The 16,474-nt window shown below is 37.4% G+C and overlaps 3 protein-coding genes across 3 annotated transcripts; all 3 read right to left on the bottom strand.

Moving 5' to 3' along the window:
• Nucleotides 1-2,040: 2,040 nt before the first annotated feature.
• On the bottom strand, nt 2,041-7,946 carry LOC117393480 (hexokinase HKDC1-like). The gene is given in 26 exon segments (XM_055232467.1): nt 2,041-2,104; nt 2,173-2,300; nt 2,302-2,319; nt 2,599-2,700; nt 2,773-2,891; nt 2,894-2,945; nt 2,997-3,158; nt 3,228-3,313; nt 3,396-3,495; nt 3,592-3,688; nt 4,663-4,796; nt 4,866-5,007; nt 5,473-5,697; nt 5,769-5,812; nt 5,814-5,908; nt 5,911-5,927; nt 6,003-6,055; nt 6,057-6,163; nt 6,166-6,186; nt 6,263-6,308; nt 6,310-6,351; nt 6,766-6,861; nt 6,973-7,095; nt 7,167-7,324; nt 7,418-7,580; nt 7,853-7,946. Coding segments are annotated over 26 exon segments (2,472 nt in total). The 5' UTR covers nt 7,931-7,946.
• Nucleotides 7,947-8,388: 442 nt separating this feature from the next.
• LOC117393481 (ATP-dependent RNA helicase SUPV3L1, mitochondrial-like) lies at nt 8,389-14,910 on the bottom strand. The gene is given in 18 exon segments (XM_055232468.1): nt 8,389-8,809; nt 8,910-9,054; nt 9,144-9,324; nt 10,300-10,352; nt 10,355-10,379; nt 10,478-10,577; nt 10,681-10,894; nt 10,977-11,154; nt 11,257-11,312; nt 11,315-11,346; nt 11,401-11,497; nt 11,590-11,701; nt 11,771-11,939; nt 12,012-12,126; nt 12,200-12,307; nt 12,387-12,464; nt 12,555-12,793; nt 14,855-14,910. Coding segments are annotated over 18 exon segments (2,379 nt in total).
• On the bottom strand, nt 14,723-16,229 carry LOC117393484 (vacuolar protein sorting-associated protein 26A-like). The gene is made up of 6 exons (XM_033991592.2): nt 16,051-16,229; nt 15,795-15,959; nt 15,592-15,698; nt 15,398-15,499; nt 15,216-15,325; nt 14,723-15,109 (listed from the first exon to the last, which is right to left on the bottom strand). The coding sequence occupies exons 1-6, from the start codon at nt 16,101-16,103 to the stop codon at nt 14,993-14,995; spliced, it is 654 nt and encodes a 217-aa protein (XP_033847483.1). The 5' UTR covers nt 16,104-16,229; the 3' UTR covers nt 14,723-14,992.
• Nucleotides 16,230-16,474: the final 245 nt, after the last annotated feature.

The following is a 16,474-nucleotide window of genomic DNA, read 5'->3' as shown; positions in this document are numbered from 1 at the left end:
CTTTTTAGGCTTTGTTTTTGTCAAAGGTTTAAGAAATAATAAACTGCACTACCAGTTTGTTATTTTTGAAGGAGACTGATACATAATCAATAATATCAATACAATCACTAAAGTATTTTGCGCCCTGCCCACCGCCTTAAAACAAACCAGCAGTAATACTCAAGAAGACAATAAGCATTATATTGGTCTGTGAAAAACACCAGGCTGAGGTTCCTTGTTTTGTGTCATGACACTTGAGATAATTAGAGGGTCTCAACAGCTGACCACCTGCTCAAACACAAACAGAAGCTGTGAGCGCGGCTGTCGCACCCCACGGGTCAGAAGAATAAATGACTTCTGGGTCACTAATTAGTAATTCTGCTACCAAATTGAGGATGATGTAAACAAAATCTGTAGCAGTGTGTGAGAATGTTGTCTCTGGATTGACAAGATATTTTTGGAATTCGTCAGCAATGTGCTAAAACAGGTTTGCAATGAGTTAACTGAGATTTAACTAGATAACATGAAAGGCCTGCAAAATTACTCACATTACTTCATAATTGTTTGAAATTGTGCAATATAATTTTGGCCCTTTTTTCTTGTTAATCATCTCTTTTTGTAGCATTTTGGCAATAATCTGCCCTGATATTCAAATAAAAAAAACATTCACAAATGTACAACATTGTGTATATACAGCTGATAGGAAAACAAATGATCTCTGTCTGAAAGATCCTTAAGATTATGAATGTGGTATTTCTTTGCTTTAAAAATATAGATTTTACCATTGTCACTATAAATCCATGTATTTGCATTAGAATACATTAAGGTACCCTAAACTATTACCTTTTCTGAGAAGACATCCATGTCCTCATCTGAATCCATTTCACGTTCCGCAGTGATGATTTGAAGATTGTGCTCAGGTTTCTTCTAAATCTATAATTAAATAAAAATACAGAAATTTACCTAAAAATGTTTTCAGTCTACAGTGTCCACGGACTGCTTACCATTTCTATCAAAGCTCTTATTGATGCAAGAAGACAAAGACAAAATCCCACTCAGTCTCCCACAGTCACACTGCCAAAAATACTTTAGTTTTACAAGACTTTACAATTTCTTTATATGATTTATGATATGCATTGCGTATATGATTAACTCCAGGTTGAATATTTCTAGGTCCAGTAACAGAGAGGCTGCCACAGTGAGTCCTAGTGGCTAAACTGGAGCAGGTCATTGTGGGACAGTGTGGGATTATGGGTAAGTGACAGTGCTCTGGGATTGTTGCATAGTCACATCCTAATTCCCAGTCAGATTAGACGCTAGTTCACATGACACCACTAAGCACAAAGTTATACCTTAATCTCTTTATAAATACTTCATACAGGCCTTATTTATAATTTTGTTCCACTCTTTTGGGTTTAGTACTACTGTGTGTATTTATTTTCATAATGTTACTTCACATAAATGTGTCTTAGCTATAATTTCAACAATTTTTCCATATCATTTACAATTGAAAAGGCAAGGCTTTTCTCACAAGATTATTAAGAGTTTACCAGTTATGTAAATAATTGTGTCAACCACCAAGAATCAAAGCCAATGGCCAAAATAATGTCGATAGACAGAGGCACAGACATAACCTTGCAGCGCGCTTTGTGCATTTAGTTAGACAGGACAGCCAGGCATCACAAGCCCGTGCATGAACAGAGCTTTATTATTTTTTTCCAAAAAAAGGTCAACATTCCTCTTTCTCTTGGCCTCTGCTAAGATTTGTCATTATTTAAACAGATTCCTGTTTAATTAAACATTAAATATCCTGGAAAATTGTCAATTCACACACATTCATTCACTAGAGGCACAGTGCTCAAGAAAACAATGGCAGAATGCACAGAAGATTTGGACAGAACTGCCACCCAAGTCTGCTTACAATCAGGATCTAGACATGTATAGTAACGTTGTACATTTATAACAGTTCATGAGAGGTGAGGTGGTATTTCATTGTTCTGACTTCTGTCTTGCTGTTGCTGCAATGAGAGCAGCTTCCTTTCCCAGTTTCTTCTTCTGAGGTCATAAGGTCACTGCGCACTGAGGAGCGAGCCTTTTCACTGTCTCTTTGAGGATTCTAGAGAATCTATAAAAAACAAATACATTAGTGACTACTTGAGTAAAATTTTGCACATTTTAAATAAACAGACTCACTGAGGATGTATTTTGTAAAGTTCTCCATGTGCTGCCACAGTAATGTTTAAACTGTCCCTTGTTCGATTCTCTCTCATCTTATCAACTACAGCAGCGAGCGCCGCTCCACAGAGCTGAGCTGCGCGATCATGTCACAGCACAACACACCTGCTCAACAAAAAAGCCACTATCATGATTGCAGGAAACTGTTGCAGCCATAGTTTGCCAGTATGATCTCACCAGTGTCTTACAAAATGGTTAGGGTTAGGTTACATTACATTTGTGGTCAGCAATGTTTTATAATGACAAAGGTCAATTATACAAGTTATAAAGTTTTGTTAATGATTCCTTCTTCCTATATTTCAGCCATTTCATTTCTTTATGATCTTTGTCTTCTTTTCGGAACAATGAGTCTTGACTTTTACACACGTATTCAGTATAATTTACCTCTTTAAAAAGAACACTGTCATCACAACTGCTTTCGATTCCCAGCTGCTGGAGAATAGACCTGACCTGTAACAATCCAACACGGCCACTAGGGGCACAACACTACATTTTCAGTGACCTCTTAAGTTTCTTGAAACTCACATGCACATTCACATCGTTTTTATTGTGTTTTACCTCTCTATTTTGCGACAGACAGCTAATGTGGAACAACCCAGGTGTTTGCAAAGCAATATTCTCATGACCTTTGAAGAGAAGACCCATCCTTGTCAAATCCAGCAGAACCTGACGAACACCTCCCCCAAGTATAACCCGCCGGTCAACTTCTCAAATCTGAAACACAATAAGAGCTTTAATATTTTAGTTTGGATCTCTATTTTCTCCATGTTATGTTTTTATACCGTTTGTTTTCCAGGGTGTAGTGAGTCTAAATCCACCTGAATGTCATAAGGTGTTATAATGTCATTAAGGGAGCCATTTTCCCCAAGTCGTCCACACTCTGTGTTTATACACATCCTCTGCTTACTTGCCTCTCCTGTTTCTTCTGCACACCTTATATCACTCTGTAAAAGTGTCACAAGCAGATAACTTCTGCAACCAGGAAGTGTTTTAAAATACGTATTTCCCATTACCTCTTTATTTTCTGTGAAGACTTCCTTTCTAAATGCATTTTTAATGTTCTTCAACTCCTCCATGTAACAAATATTGACCCCAGTTCCTTTAAAACACACGCCAATGATGCACTTAAAATATGCTCATAAAACATGTAAAACATTGTTGGTTGAAAACTGGTTTTATACCAACAATCAGTCCAACTTCACACTGAGGATCATCATAAGCACAGGATATCATGGTCCCCACAGTGTCATTCACAACTGCCACTATGTCCAAGTCAAAAGTCTATGAAAAATAAGTGTTTTTAAGCAATTAAAAAAACAAAAACAAACATCTGACCCAAATATCTTTGACCAAACCCTGTGTCCTTGTGTAACTCACACCGTGTCTGTCTATGGCCTCTCTCAGCATGGTGACAACGTCCTGCCTCTCACAGTCCGTGGCCTTAACACATCTGGACCAGTTCAACACAGTGCCCCTGCATAAACGTGCAGGTTACAGATAAATATATTCTTAAGTGCTTAAAAGGTGCACTTATTTCTTATTATTTCTTTGCCCATAATGTTCCTCAAGTATACCATTAAACATATCTATTTTGCATTTTGCAATTATTGCTAAGAAATACCTTGAAAAACATGGATTGTGTTGTTACTTTGAGCAGAGTCACTTTTCCACAGATCTGACCTGTAGCTTGGCTTGATGGTGTCACCCATGTTGTCTCTATGGACACTGATAAGTTTAATAATCATACTGGGGGACATTCCAGGCAAAGCAATAACATCTCAATAGAGAAGCAGACAGCGGGCACTCCAACCACAAAACTTACACGTTTAAGTAAATTTTTACCTTGTCAGTTGCTGTTTGCTCACAAGGAAATGAGACCGTGAGGGCTGCTGGGAGACAAGTGTTTTTCCTTTCCAACAAATCCAGAAAGTCAGAAATACATTGAGCTACATGGTCAAAATACTGCAACAAAAACAAATATATTAATCAAATTTAAAGCGATACTATAGGACAATGGCATATTTTGCAGATCTGATGAGTACCCAACCTCCTCTGCACCTGTGTTGCAGTCGCTGCAGGGGAACTTCATAGATCTTGTGGTGAAGGTTTGTGTGGTGTAGAGGCTGACCATTCTGATGTTCAACAGCACAGCCCTGACACGTGTTTCCTCCAGCTCCAAACCAAGATACTGACCTGACTCTGAATATAAAGTTTAAACTCACAAGTAATTATTGAGATTTGGTAACATTTTATACTGCATCATTTACAGCCTTAATAAAGCAGGAAGAAAGACTTAAATAATAATGAGTGAATAATTATATCAATTATAACTGATTCAGGGTCAATAATTACTTCTAAATCCCCTAACCCCCTAATTACGTCTTTCTTTGTGCTTTATTATGGCTGATTAAGATGTATTTATCATAAAGTGTTACTGGATTTTCTTACCTGTACCATTTGATAAATGATAAACAAATGAGGGCAAACATATTCATTTCAGATTCAAGCACCGCCCTCATGTTGGACTTTACCAATAAAAGCTGCTCTTGGCTTAGTTTAAATAGACGAACCGTTTCATCAACCTTTCAGAGAATAAAAGTGTAAAAATTGTGTTATTATTGTTGATGATGGACTCAATGGTACAAACTCACCTGTTGCCTTTTCCATGCAGCTTGCTCAGCTCCCACTGTGATCAGAGCAGCCCCTGTGCCAGTGCCACAAGGAGAGGTCACAAACTTGACACATAACTCAGGCATCAACCTCTGTACTGCCCCCTGGAGACGTTTGGAGTATCTGAAAATGAATTGACTTCAGGGTAAACATTTAATGACCTCTAGTGGTTGAGTCTTGCAACTAAATGTCAGTAGAATTATTTTGATCATTACATTGGGATAGAGGATCAACTAAGGTTTGCTTAAGGTACTTAATTTTTCCTTATATCAATTTATATAATAATTAAAGCTGCACTATGTACAGGGTCCTGACATTGTCTTGTTTCTGCAGAGATGTTATTAATTTGCCTGAAATCTTACACAATGTATGATATTACATTTAGTCAGATCTATGGAAAAGCAATCCTGCTCACAGTAATAATGCATATTTTTCATGTCTTCACTACCTGTAAGTTAAGTTAAATGCCACACTGTGGAACATTTCAGGTTTTGTACTATATATAGCACTATAGAGAACTTATGTATTATTTATATTAATTGCATTTCCACAGAGAGACGCAGGTGGCGGATCCCAGATTATACTTACTGTGGATGCCTTCTGTACAGTTCACCATCCACACCTACAGTAATGTGAGTCGATCTTCTGTTTTGTTTGATCCGAACCAAGATAGCCACCAGACATGCAGCCACTAGACTGGAGGACCTGTTGGTTACTATAGTGCTGACATGCTGAACAGCTATGCAATCTTCATCAGAGGGTGTTAAGCCCAGGCCCATGAGGATATTCTCTAGTGTTTTGAAGCCCTCTTTGAACACTGTGGAATATATTACATTAATTAAATGACCCATCTAAATCTAAACAAGTGTAAAATAATCAAAACTTACTCCTCTATGGCAGCTACATGTGTTGTGGTGATCTGCCCTTTTGGTTTTCAGAGCATTTGACACAGATCCTTGAAACAGAAGTCCCTGTTGGCCATTTTTTAATACAGCCAGTCTCACCAGCTCCCCCAGGTATAACTGCTAACCATCTTTTCAAAGCTATGCATGTTTAACAGAAAGTTATAACAGGATTTTAGCAGTGTGGTTTCATCATTTATTATTCTTATTCTTAACCTTTGTTTTCCAGGATTGGTGGATGCTGCATCAATCTCTCTGTCAAAATCAGTTTATATAGTTGTCCAAAACTCCATCATCTCCAAATGCTCCCCACTCAGTGTTAATGCACATCCGGCCCTCGTCTCCTTCCACTAAATCAATGTGACGCAGCTCCTCATGTAAGATGCATTTGTGCCTGATCCTATGAACACAACGTTTAATACACTACTCATAACACAATTATAAACGCAACTACAAATTAACAGAAAACTACTAACCAATTATGAGTCCAACATCACACTGGGGATCATCAAATCTACATGTTCATCATAGTTGCAACAGAATCATTCACCAGTGCAACAATTGTCTATATCCATACCCTGCAATGGTCAAGTAAGTCTGTGATTTTTAGTAAAACCATACCATCAAGAGTTGCAACGTGGATAGAAAAAAACAGGGGAATTTATCACTCATTGAGCTTTATACATGCACTTTGTGACCACCAAAGGCTCATTGGGCAACAACCAGGTCATTCTGCATTTTTTTTTCTTGAGCAAGACATTCCAATTGCCAAGGGTCAACTCCATTGGGGGTGGTTTACCACGACCAATGTGCAGGTCTACGGTAAAGCCCAGAGAGAAGGTTATGTGCTTGAAATAATAGAACACTCAGCCATTAGTGATTATTGATTGTTGAGTTATTTGAACTTGCTAAAATCAATGCCAGTTCTGTTTGTACCAAATAAAACAAACAAACAAAAAAAACAAAAAAAAACACTTACCCCTGTTCTTTCTATTGCAGCTTTCAGAGCAAGAGCAACATCTTTTCCTTGAAGGCCTGGAGTCCTGACATTTTTAGTCCAGTTTACTAAGAATCCCTGGGAAGAAAAACTAAAAGTTGAGTTGAGGAACAGAGAAAAAAACATACATTGTTAAAAGATCAGAAACAGTTATTATTTTGGTGTAAGTGCAAAATAAAGGAGTTTTACCTCGTTTAAGGTGGGTTGTTCGCAAGGAAAAGAGAATGTGAAGGCCAGAGGATGTTTCCTCACAAAACTTATGTTTTTCTCATACATAAATTGTTTTAAGGATCTTGAAACAAAGTTAAATAACTAAAGAAAAAAAAAAATATATATAGCATTATTATGCTGTCATCTAATGATTAATGTTTCTCTTTGCTCACCTCATCTGCTCTGCCATTTAGAAGCTGTTTTGAAATTGGAACTATTTTCTCTTGTATTTTCACCTCTTTATGTCTACAGTCGACTGCATCTCTAATTTTAATCTGTTGCACTTTAAAATATGATTCACCTAAATCCAAGGCCAAAAACTGTCCATTCTCTGGAATAAAAGTGCATTTTTTGTAATCACCAACTTCATAAATAAAAAGAATGTGGCCAATAATGCAGATGTTAAATGATTAATATAAGACACCTGATCTATTGGGAGAGGCACACACATGCGTTGGGAGCATCTTCACTGCAGCTACAGCTCTGCTTTTTGATGAAAGCCCTTTTTTCATTTCAGCCTCAAACAGTACTGAGATAATCTGTAATTGATCTTCTCGCAGACACATAGCCCGAAGAAACCCATCCACCTAAAATAAAGTAAGATCACATAAAGAGTGTGGTCAAAACATTTGCTTTTCAGCTCCATTTGATAAACTGTAAATGATCTACATGAGCTCATTGAAGTCACTAGATTGTCTCCTTTATCTTTTAGATGAAAACAGGAAAGGTGTTTGCAGGTCAAATGTGATCTTGTGATCTCCACCTCCTAAAATCAGCATTGTCTCCAGTACTTTTTTTGGAGAATTTGCATTTGTTTGTATTGGTTTCAGGACATGCAGTAGTCACATGGCAATCTTACCTTACTTATGGGGCTCTCCTGAGGTTTGGAAAGGTAAAAGGCAATTAAATGCGCAGCCAACATGGTGGTATAATGCATAAAAGAAAAAAACAAACAAAAAACCTATAAAATAAATGTAATTTATAGGTATAAAAAGGCACAGTTGTTCTCTGAATTCATACGTGCATGTTGTTGTCCCCCGAGACAGCTGTACACTGTAATCTCTGACCCGACTCAATGATTAACAAAAAGCCAAACCCTCTTCTTCCACTCAATGCGCCTATACGTTCTTCTGTTGTGTAAAATAGAAATTTCCTTTGACATTCATACATATTTAAGTAAAAACTAACTATGTACAGTATGCACAGTACTTAAAATATATATTTATTTGGCAATATACTCCAAAGGTTTTAGTCAATAAAGCGGTTGACATGCTGTAACCTATTGAGTGCTGTTGAGTAAGTTAAAACTCCATTTTAACTATAAAAATAATAATCCATTTTATTAGTCTAGCTCAGGGTGACATTTAAACATTTTCAACATGATATTAGCAAACATTATTTTTTACAGAAACATATGACCATAGTATGCAGAGGATCACTATTTCTTCTTTTCCTTTGTTTTCCCTTTTCAGTTTTAAAATAGTTTGTATTAAGATCACTCTGTTTTGAAGTGTCTGATTCTTTGGACCACTCTCTCTGCAGCTGCTGAATCATATCAGGAGTCAGGAGGCCGTCCCGTACAAGGCGGCTAGTCAGTGAGCTGTTCATCGTGGCTCTACTCCCTCTCTGCACCTTTGGAGAAAGTCCGTTGGCCTTTTGGTCTGGTTTAGCGTTTTGGAGTGGGTCAGAGACACTAGTGTCTGATGCTCTGATGAGACGAGTGATGTTTCGAACTCCTTCTTGAATAATTTCATCAAGGTCTTTCTGGATTTGTCGTATTAATATTGAGTCTGGAAACATGTCCATAAATCGATAACTATAAAAGGAGAAAAGAAGAGCATTACTAAAGTCTTTTGTTGTCATATTTCAAATAAGCACAAGGGATCTATATTAGAACAGTTATTACAGAAGCAAACCTTAGCCAGAGGTAAAGATCCAGAACATCATGAACTGCTTCTAAGTGCACCAAATCCTTAATGTTTTTTGGTGCAAGTGGAGGCCAGCCAATATGACGACACACCCAGTCGAATGTCAGAGGCTCATCTCGACTGAACTGACGGCGAACTAAAAAAGAATGCAAAATTTGGGTGTATTTCATGACTGTCATAAAATAATTTGATAGTACGTATTAAGAGTCCAAAGCTATTGTTTCACCTTTAGAAAAGAAGTGCAAACAAAAGGTTGTTTTTTGTTGATTGGGGCTGTGCAGAAGACATAGCGAGACCTCAGATTTAAAGGGATATGCTGAATCATATCAGCCAAAAACTTAAAGTCATCAATGTTGCAGACAAAATACAGGCCATCCACTTGAGAGAGGCTCACAAAGATGTCCTGTGGGAAAGAAAATTCATTCATACACACTTTGTTCTCAGGTATGTATGGAAGCCCGTTTCCGCCATGAAAAAAAAATAAAAGCCCCCACAGAAAGTCGAAATTACGAGTTTTAAACTCGTAATTATGAGTTTTAAAACTCGTAATTATGAGTTTAAAACTCGTAATTATGAGTTTTAAACTCGTAATTATGAGTTTAAAACTCGTAATTACGAGTTTAAAACTCGTAATTTCGACTTTTAAAACTACTAATTATGAGTTAAAACTCGTAATTATGAGTTTTAAAACTACTAATTATGAGTTTAAAACTCGTAATTAGAACTTTTTAAAGTCTTAATGGAGCTTGTAGCACACTGCAACTGAGTGTACAGAGCAGAGGAGACAGGAGGAGGACTGTTATGTTTATCACCTACATACTTTTAAAAATGAATAAATTAAGCTCCAGTAAAGTTTCTGGCGTCTTGAACAAATCAGTGGGCCCTGAGTGCTGTTCTGACCACTCATGAGCTGTGCTCTGTGTCTGTGAGCGCTCGTTTTCCTGGTCTGAGCAAGTGCCAGCTGGTCACAACCCCGCTGGTTTATTGAGGAAATTATTAAAATACCAAATTCATTTAATCAAAATTGATAGGTTCACTTTTTGTAAATGTTACATTCCCAAAATTACGAGTTATAAACTCATAATTCATACTTTTAAAAGTCCTAATACGAGTTTTTAAACTCATAATTAGTAGTTTTAAAAGTCGAAATTACGAGTTTTAAACTCGTAATTACGAGTTTTAAACTCGTAATTACGAGTTTTAAACTCGTAATTACGAGTTTTAAACTCATAATTACGAGTTTTAAACTCATAATTACGAGTTTAAAACTCGTAATTTCGACTTTCTGTGGGGCTTTTATTTTTTTTTTCATGGCGGAAACGGGCTTCCATAGGTATGGGACTTCAAGAGCAAAGAAAAAATAACCGGGGACACTGACCAGAAGGTTAGACAGTGTTGCATCAGGAAGATGGTAGGCAAACATCTCAATTTTTCAGCAGTGGGATGAAGACCCGCAGTCTGAAACAATCAGAGAAAAATATAAACGGAAGAGAGGTTTCAAAGTGTTCTTAAGCAATTAAGCTATGTTAAAGTCTATTAATTAAAGTCCATGTCACCTCTATGGGCTCCACTAACTGACTCAAAAGTTCCTTTAAGACCGGAAGATCGTCTCTGTGCATTGTTGTTACTTCTCCTTCTTTAAACTTTGAGGAGAACCTAACAATACATTAGGGAATGCAATTATTTCCACTACACACTTGTTCATTATTGTTTTATTTTAAACCCACATAAGGGTTGTAGGATAACAGTCATAGCTGACCTGCCTGCACGACCGGCGATCTGCAAAGCCTGTGAAGTGCTAATTGTCTCCATGTGTTTTTCTCCTTTCTCATTCACATTTGGCTTGACTAGGCTATTGAAGATGATACGCTTAATACTCAGGTTAAGTCCCATGCCAATAGCATCTGTGGCGACCAATATCTTACAAGGGTCATCAGGGTCATTGAATTTTTTGGCCTGGGACAGTTTAGTACCTATAACACAAAATAATCAACTATTACTTGAAAACAGCTTTACAAAAACAAACAAATTATAACCATAGACCAAAGCAGTCACCTGGAGGTAGACTCCCATAAATCACAGCACATTCAAGACCTCGGACCTCTACTTGTCTGCTGATGGAGTATATGTTTTTACTGAAACACACAATACAGTCCCCTGGTCTCAAATTGTCTAATGATTCCAGAGCTTGATCCAAGATTGAGAATGGAGTCAAACGCTTGTAGTTATGAACCTGAAGACAAATACAAAAAGCAATTACAGGAATACAAAATACTAAATCAAAATAAGCAAAATTTACAGTTTAACTAAAGATGTATTTATCTGGACGTCTCACCTCCACCTCCTCTCCAGTGGTATACATAAGCTCCCTTACAAAGTCTATTGCAGCTGTTTCCCACAAACATGAATCTCTTCGCACAAAGACCTGTAACATTTGTCAAAATTATTTGGGGATGCTAAAAATATATATTTATCACACACAAATGTATTTGTTTTACCCAGAAGGGCCCTAGTCCAAGCCCAGCCTCTGGACGGATCTCGAATCATTTGAATTTCATCAATGACTGCAATCTCATCTACATAAAAAACAAACCAAAACAGTAAACGATGGAGTGGCACTGAGGTGCCACTTAACAACTGATAATTCATCTTTGTTATTCAAACATACACGGTGTTGTGACGCTGCACATTTCAATGGTGCAGGCAACATGACCAGATGCCCGTCCCTCTGGATCCACAAATGTTCGTTCTTCACCTGTTACTAAGTCACATGGTACACCCTAGCATCCAAAAAAAAAACAAAAATAAAAACTGTTCAGAATTACAGGTGAAAAGACAGTAATACTCACAGCATCGTTGCTCTTCTCAAAGATCTCATGAGCCAGAAGTTTCAAAGGACCACAGTAGACTCCAGATTTGGCAGCAAGATAGCGCTGAATTGCATGGTACGTTTTGCCACTATTTGTGGGACCAGCGTGAAAAATTACTTTTCTCTGGATTGCACGGGCTTCTGGGTACCTGAAAAATAGAAGTTGCTGGGGTCAGTCTGTTTGGCTACACTTTTCGCTACCACATTTGTGGTCAATTTACCAGTTGGCCGGGACTCTGAGGTCTGAGATCTTTCTCAGGTCGTCCATGCAGTCTAACATGGGGAAGATTTGCTTGGCGTGGCGCATAAAGTATGGGAAAACATCATCTATATGACCTTTAAGAAACACACGAAACTTGTTAATGAAAAATATGAACAATCTCACTGTAATCTAACAACACAAACCAACCTGCTCCACAGCAAACATCACTGAGAATGATGTGCAGGTCAGCAGGGAGTGATGAAATTTCCAAAACAAACTTCCTAAAGCTGATGAAGGCTTGATGAAAGAGTCGAGCTGTAAACGCCGAAAAAAAACGTTATTCCATCAAGACACATGTAAACTCAAATACACTGAGAAAAAATAATAAGATCACCATCGAGGCCATTATCTGCTGCCAACTTTTGCATCTCCTTTCTTTTATAGAAGCGGTTTAGTACTTTCAAGAGCTCATCTGGATCAGTCATGGAAAAAAGAGACTGTTAATATGTAAAGCAACATCACACAGCACTTATTAAACTTATTACTAAGGACATTCTCTCACTTTTATCCAAGGGCTGTGTAAGCTCTGCTCCAACACCTACGTCTGCGGAGGAATCGGTCTTTAGAGTCACCGGGACAAAGAGTGAAGTGTCCGGAGGCTTCGGGGAGGAGCTGCGGAGGACCGGGCTCTGATGGACACCACAGGACCAGCGCGTGGACATGGACTGACAAGGCAGCACCAGCGTACAAATGAGAGCGGCACGACGTACGCGCAGCCCGGGAGCTAATGTGCCGCTGGAGCTGAGAAAAAGCGCAAACACAGCGGTTTACAGAGGCTGCCATGAGCGCCACTTTGTCCGGGACCGTCGCTGAAAGAAGGGCACTTAATAAAGGATGTTATAATTACTACATTACTGCGAAACATGTGTAACTCCACAACATCACAGAGGTCGCGCCTTCACTTCCTGCTGTTGCAACGTGCGACAGGACCCCATTTGTGTTTAGTCATCCACAAAGCGCCTGAACACAAAACAAGTGCACAAAACTGCTGCGCAATTTGGCGTCTTTTACCTTTACAGTTTTTGTCCTAACTGGCACACAGTTAACAGTTAAATATACATATATTAACACAAAGGACCGCATTACTATTGAACTGTGTGTTTAAAGTTAAAGTCATGGCTTAAAGTTCCCTCGTTTTTTTGGAGGCATTATTGGGACACCTTTATTTCATCCAAAGGTCCAGCCATGGATCTATTAAAATATCATCCAGCACATAGATTGGTTTAGCCATGGGTCCAGCATATTAAATTCTAATACTTATGTCATAGAGAAATCAATAAAAAAACAAAAGACAAAAAACCCCAACTAAAATCACTTATGTTTCCATACTAAAACAAATCTAATAAAATCCACAATGGTATGTTTATATTTAGTATAAATTGCATTATTGATGATTTCATTTATCTATATTGTTTGGATTTATTATATACATTTATTATACACAAATGCACACTCATGGTTTGATTTGACATGGCTGGTTTACATGCAATAGAATAATCTGCTGAGCTGAGATTTTTGGCATTTTAAGTGGGACAAAAAACAAAAATTGCTAATGACAAGAATAATGCAAAGTTACAAATACATTCTGTTTTCTTAGCATTTTAGTAATAAATATGAAATAAGTAATGTGGTACGAATAAGGTGCAAAGAGACAAATGTTAAGGTTTATATATATATTGGTGTGTCTTTAATGACTCTCCTTTACTTACAGTTTTAACAGTTGGAAAATGCAAAAGAATCAGCTCAGCATTACTTCACACAAGAGTTCAGTGACTTCAACAGTGTGCGGGCATCTTTAAAGCAGGACATAAAGTGCCCATTTGGAGTTCACAGTGGCACCTTTTGGGACTTTACTTAAGTCAAGTTGAGTGCAGATAATGGCAGGTGTAAGCCATTTTTATTACACATACATAACTTATAAATCCAATCAGACTGGTGTACAGCAACTCATGCTTTTAAAAAAGAAAGATGGATGCATCACAGTTTGTCCATAGAGGACTGTATTCTTTCTAATATCCTGCTGGGCCAATGAGAATGTACTTACATATAACCGTTAACTTTACTATTCTGAATTAATTAAGATAAAACTGTTTTGGTTGTCAAGAACAGTTGTGTAGCCATTATTATATTTTCATAATCTGGAAAAACACATGTCATTTTTTGTAGATAAGTGTATAGTCTAGTGTTTTGACTTTTTCTGTTAGTGTTGGAAGACTGTAATTATATTCATATAAAAAGTACTTCTCTCAAAAAACCCTGCGAAGATCAGTGAAAATAAATCATCAAACAGTAATTTCAAAAGTCTATTGTGTATAGATATTCTAAACACAATGTGACACAATTTGAACAAAAAAGTTGTTTTAAAGAAATCATACTAGCCGTTGAATAAGTTGAACAGGTGGGGGCTTCCTCATATGCTCAACTAGTACATTTAAGACAAGTGAAATGTACTTACTTTTTATTGTATCTATTTATCTGATCTCTTACAACCATCCTTAATTTCAGCTTGTCCAATATACCAAACAAACTCGATACTGGGAGGGGAGAAGGAGGATGGATGCCAGAGATATTTGAACCATTATGAAAAACACGATGAGATCCAGAGGCAGCAGAAATATACACTCACATGAAGGCCCCTGCTTGAAAGCATTCAGAATGTTCTCTCTTTAGCTGTATACAGTGGACACTTTTCAGAGCATAGATGGTAATGATTAATGCTTTGTAATTTAGCATTTCAATTTTGCAAAGTCATTCAGTCACTAGGAAAAGACAAAATAAAGTTAAGGACGAGCCAGAGCTTACAACAGCAGCTGTGAGGTGGTGGGACCTGTGTCTCTGGGTTTCATGTATACAGCCATCTTCTTAGTCCTTAGAGACAGGCAGCCCTTACAGCCTGGCTGCCAGGTAGAAAGTCTTTGTGTAGCTTTAGTCTCTTTAGCTTCACATCTCTGGCTGCTCTGCAGTAACTGGTTGGGTCCTGGGTTCAGGAGATTCATAACGCTGGTGGAAGTTTCTCTTCCTCAACTTCTCTGGAGCTTTTCTCCACAAAACAATTTCCTAATGATAGTCAAAAAATACATACAAGTGAAATTTAAAACTCAATATTTTTCATTTATTTTTATGGACAGGCTTTTTAGCTGATTAGCATTTTAGCAAAATGTACCTGTTGTTTGAAATATCTTCTATCCTCTTCATCCACTAGGACAAGATTGAGAAAGTATCGTACAGAAAATTTCTTGTTCACGTCCCTCATAGTGGGCGTCAGGTCATATCCTGTAAGAGAAAGAATCTGTGGTAAATGTTGGAAACAAATACAGATGAAATGAGAGCATAGGTTTAATTTACCTGCAAGAAACAGTCTGATGGGGATTGACTCTCCTTTTACTGGAGCACCGTCCATTATCTCGTATTTAGCAACAGTTTCAGTCTCAGTGGTAGTACTGGGTCCTGGAAGGGGAAAAAAAACACAAACAAACCAACATGCCCAAATGAAATAAACAAACTGTGTGTTTAACAATAATATAGGGATGCACCATTACCTATGCCAGTTATTTCTTTCTTAATGAGCTGTAGCTCCATGTGTTGGATCTTAATTCTGACCAGCAGAAAGTAGATCTTCCCCACAATCACATCCTTTAAGTGGTATCTAAAAGACAATGAACAGGCATGATATACACTGGATAGGTAATAAAATGATACATTATACCAATTTTTCTATGGCTATTCTATGACAGAAACTTACTTGGATTTATTGTATTCAAACTCAATGTGCAGACAGTCCTCAATGCCGACCTCCATTTTAATTGAGTTGTTGACATCTGGGTACGTGGCTAACTGGTGGACAATAAGCTCATACTCCTTGACTAGGTCGGAAAGGCGGCGGACTATGGTCACCCTGAGAAAATACCTGGAATGATAAAATGGAGAACACTTAATGCTTAACACTAAATCAATACAATGAACCTTTATAATATATAATATGATAAACAAATGTATACCTTAGCCTGACATTAGCTCCTGTGTAGGACTCATAGGGCTTCTCAACCTGCATAAACTCAAAGTCATAACTCCGATTCTGCGTCAGTTCTCCAGGTAGGGCCAATTCTTTCACCAGGTCCACGAATTCATGTGTGTTGCTTTTATCAGAAAAAAGCTCTGAAGTACAAATATGTGATTACTATTATATACATTGTTAAAGTAGATCAATGACATAATTAAAGTCACAATGTACATTAATTTAAGCCTGTCACAAATGACTATATATCGAATTATCTTTTTTTTTTTTCCAATATTTTTTTTTACATGTACATTATTACATGTACGTTTGTTTAATGTTTCAATATTGTACATTTAGAAAAGGGTTTACTGGGATTATCCTGCTTTAGGATTATTGTTACTGTCTGTCTGTTTTTTAAAAAATGG

The sequence above is a fragment of the Periophthalmus magnuspinnatus genome, unplaced genomic scaffold, assembly GCF_009829125.3.
Source record: "Periophthalmus magnuspinnatus isolate fPerMag1 unplaced genomic scaffold, fPerMag1.2.pri scaffold_151_arrow_ctg1, whole genome shotgun sequence".
NCBI classification, from domain to species: domain Eukaryota; kingdom Metazoa; phylum Chordata; class Actinopteri; order Gobiiformes; family Gobiidae; genus Periophthalmus; species Periophthalmus magnuspinnatus.
Note: the sequence above shows the minus strand (reverse complement) of the source record. Positions and strands in the feature narration are given on the sequence as shown.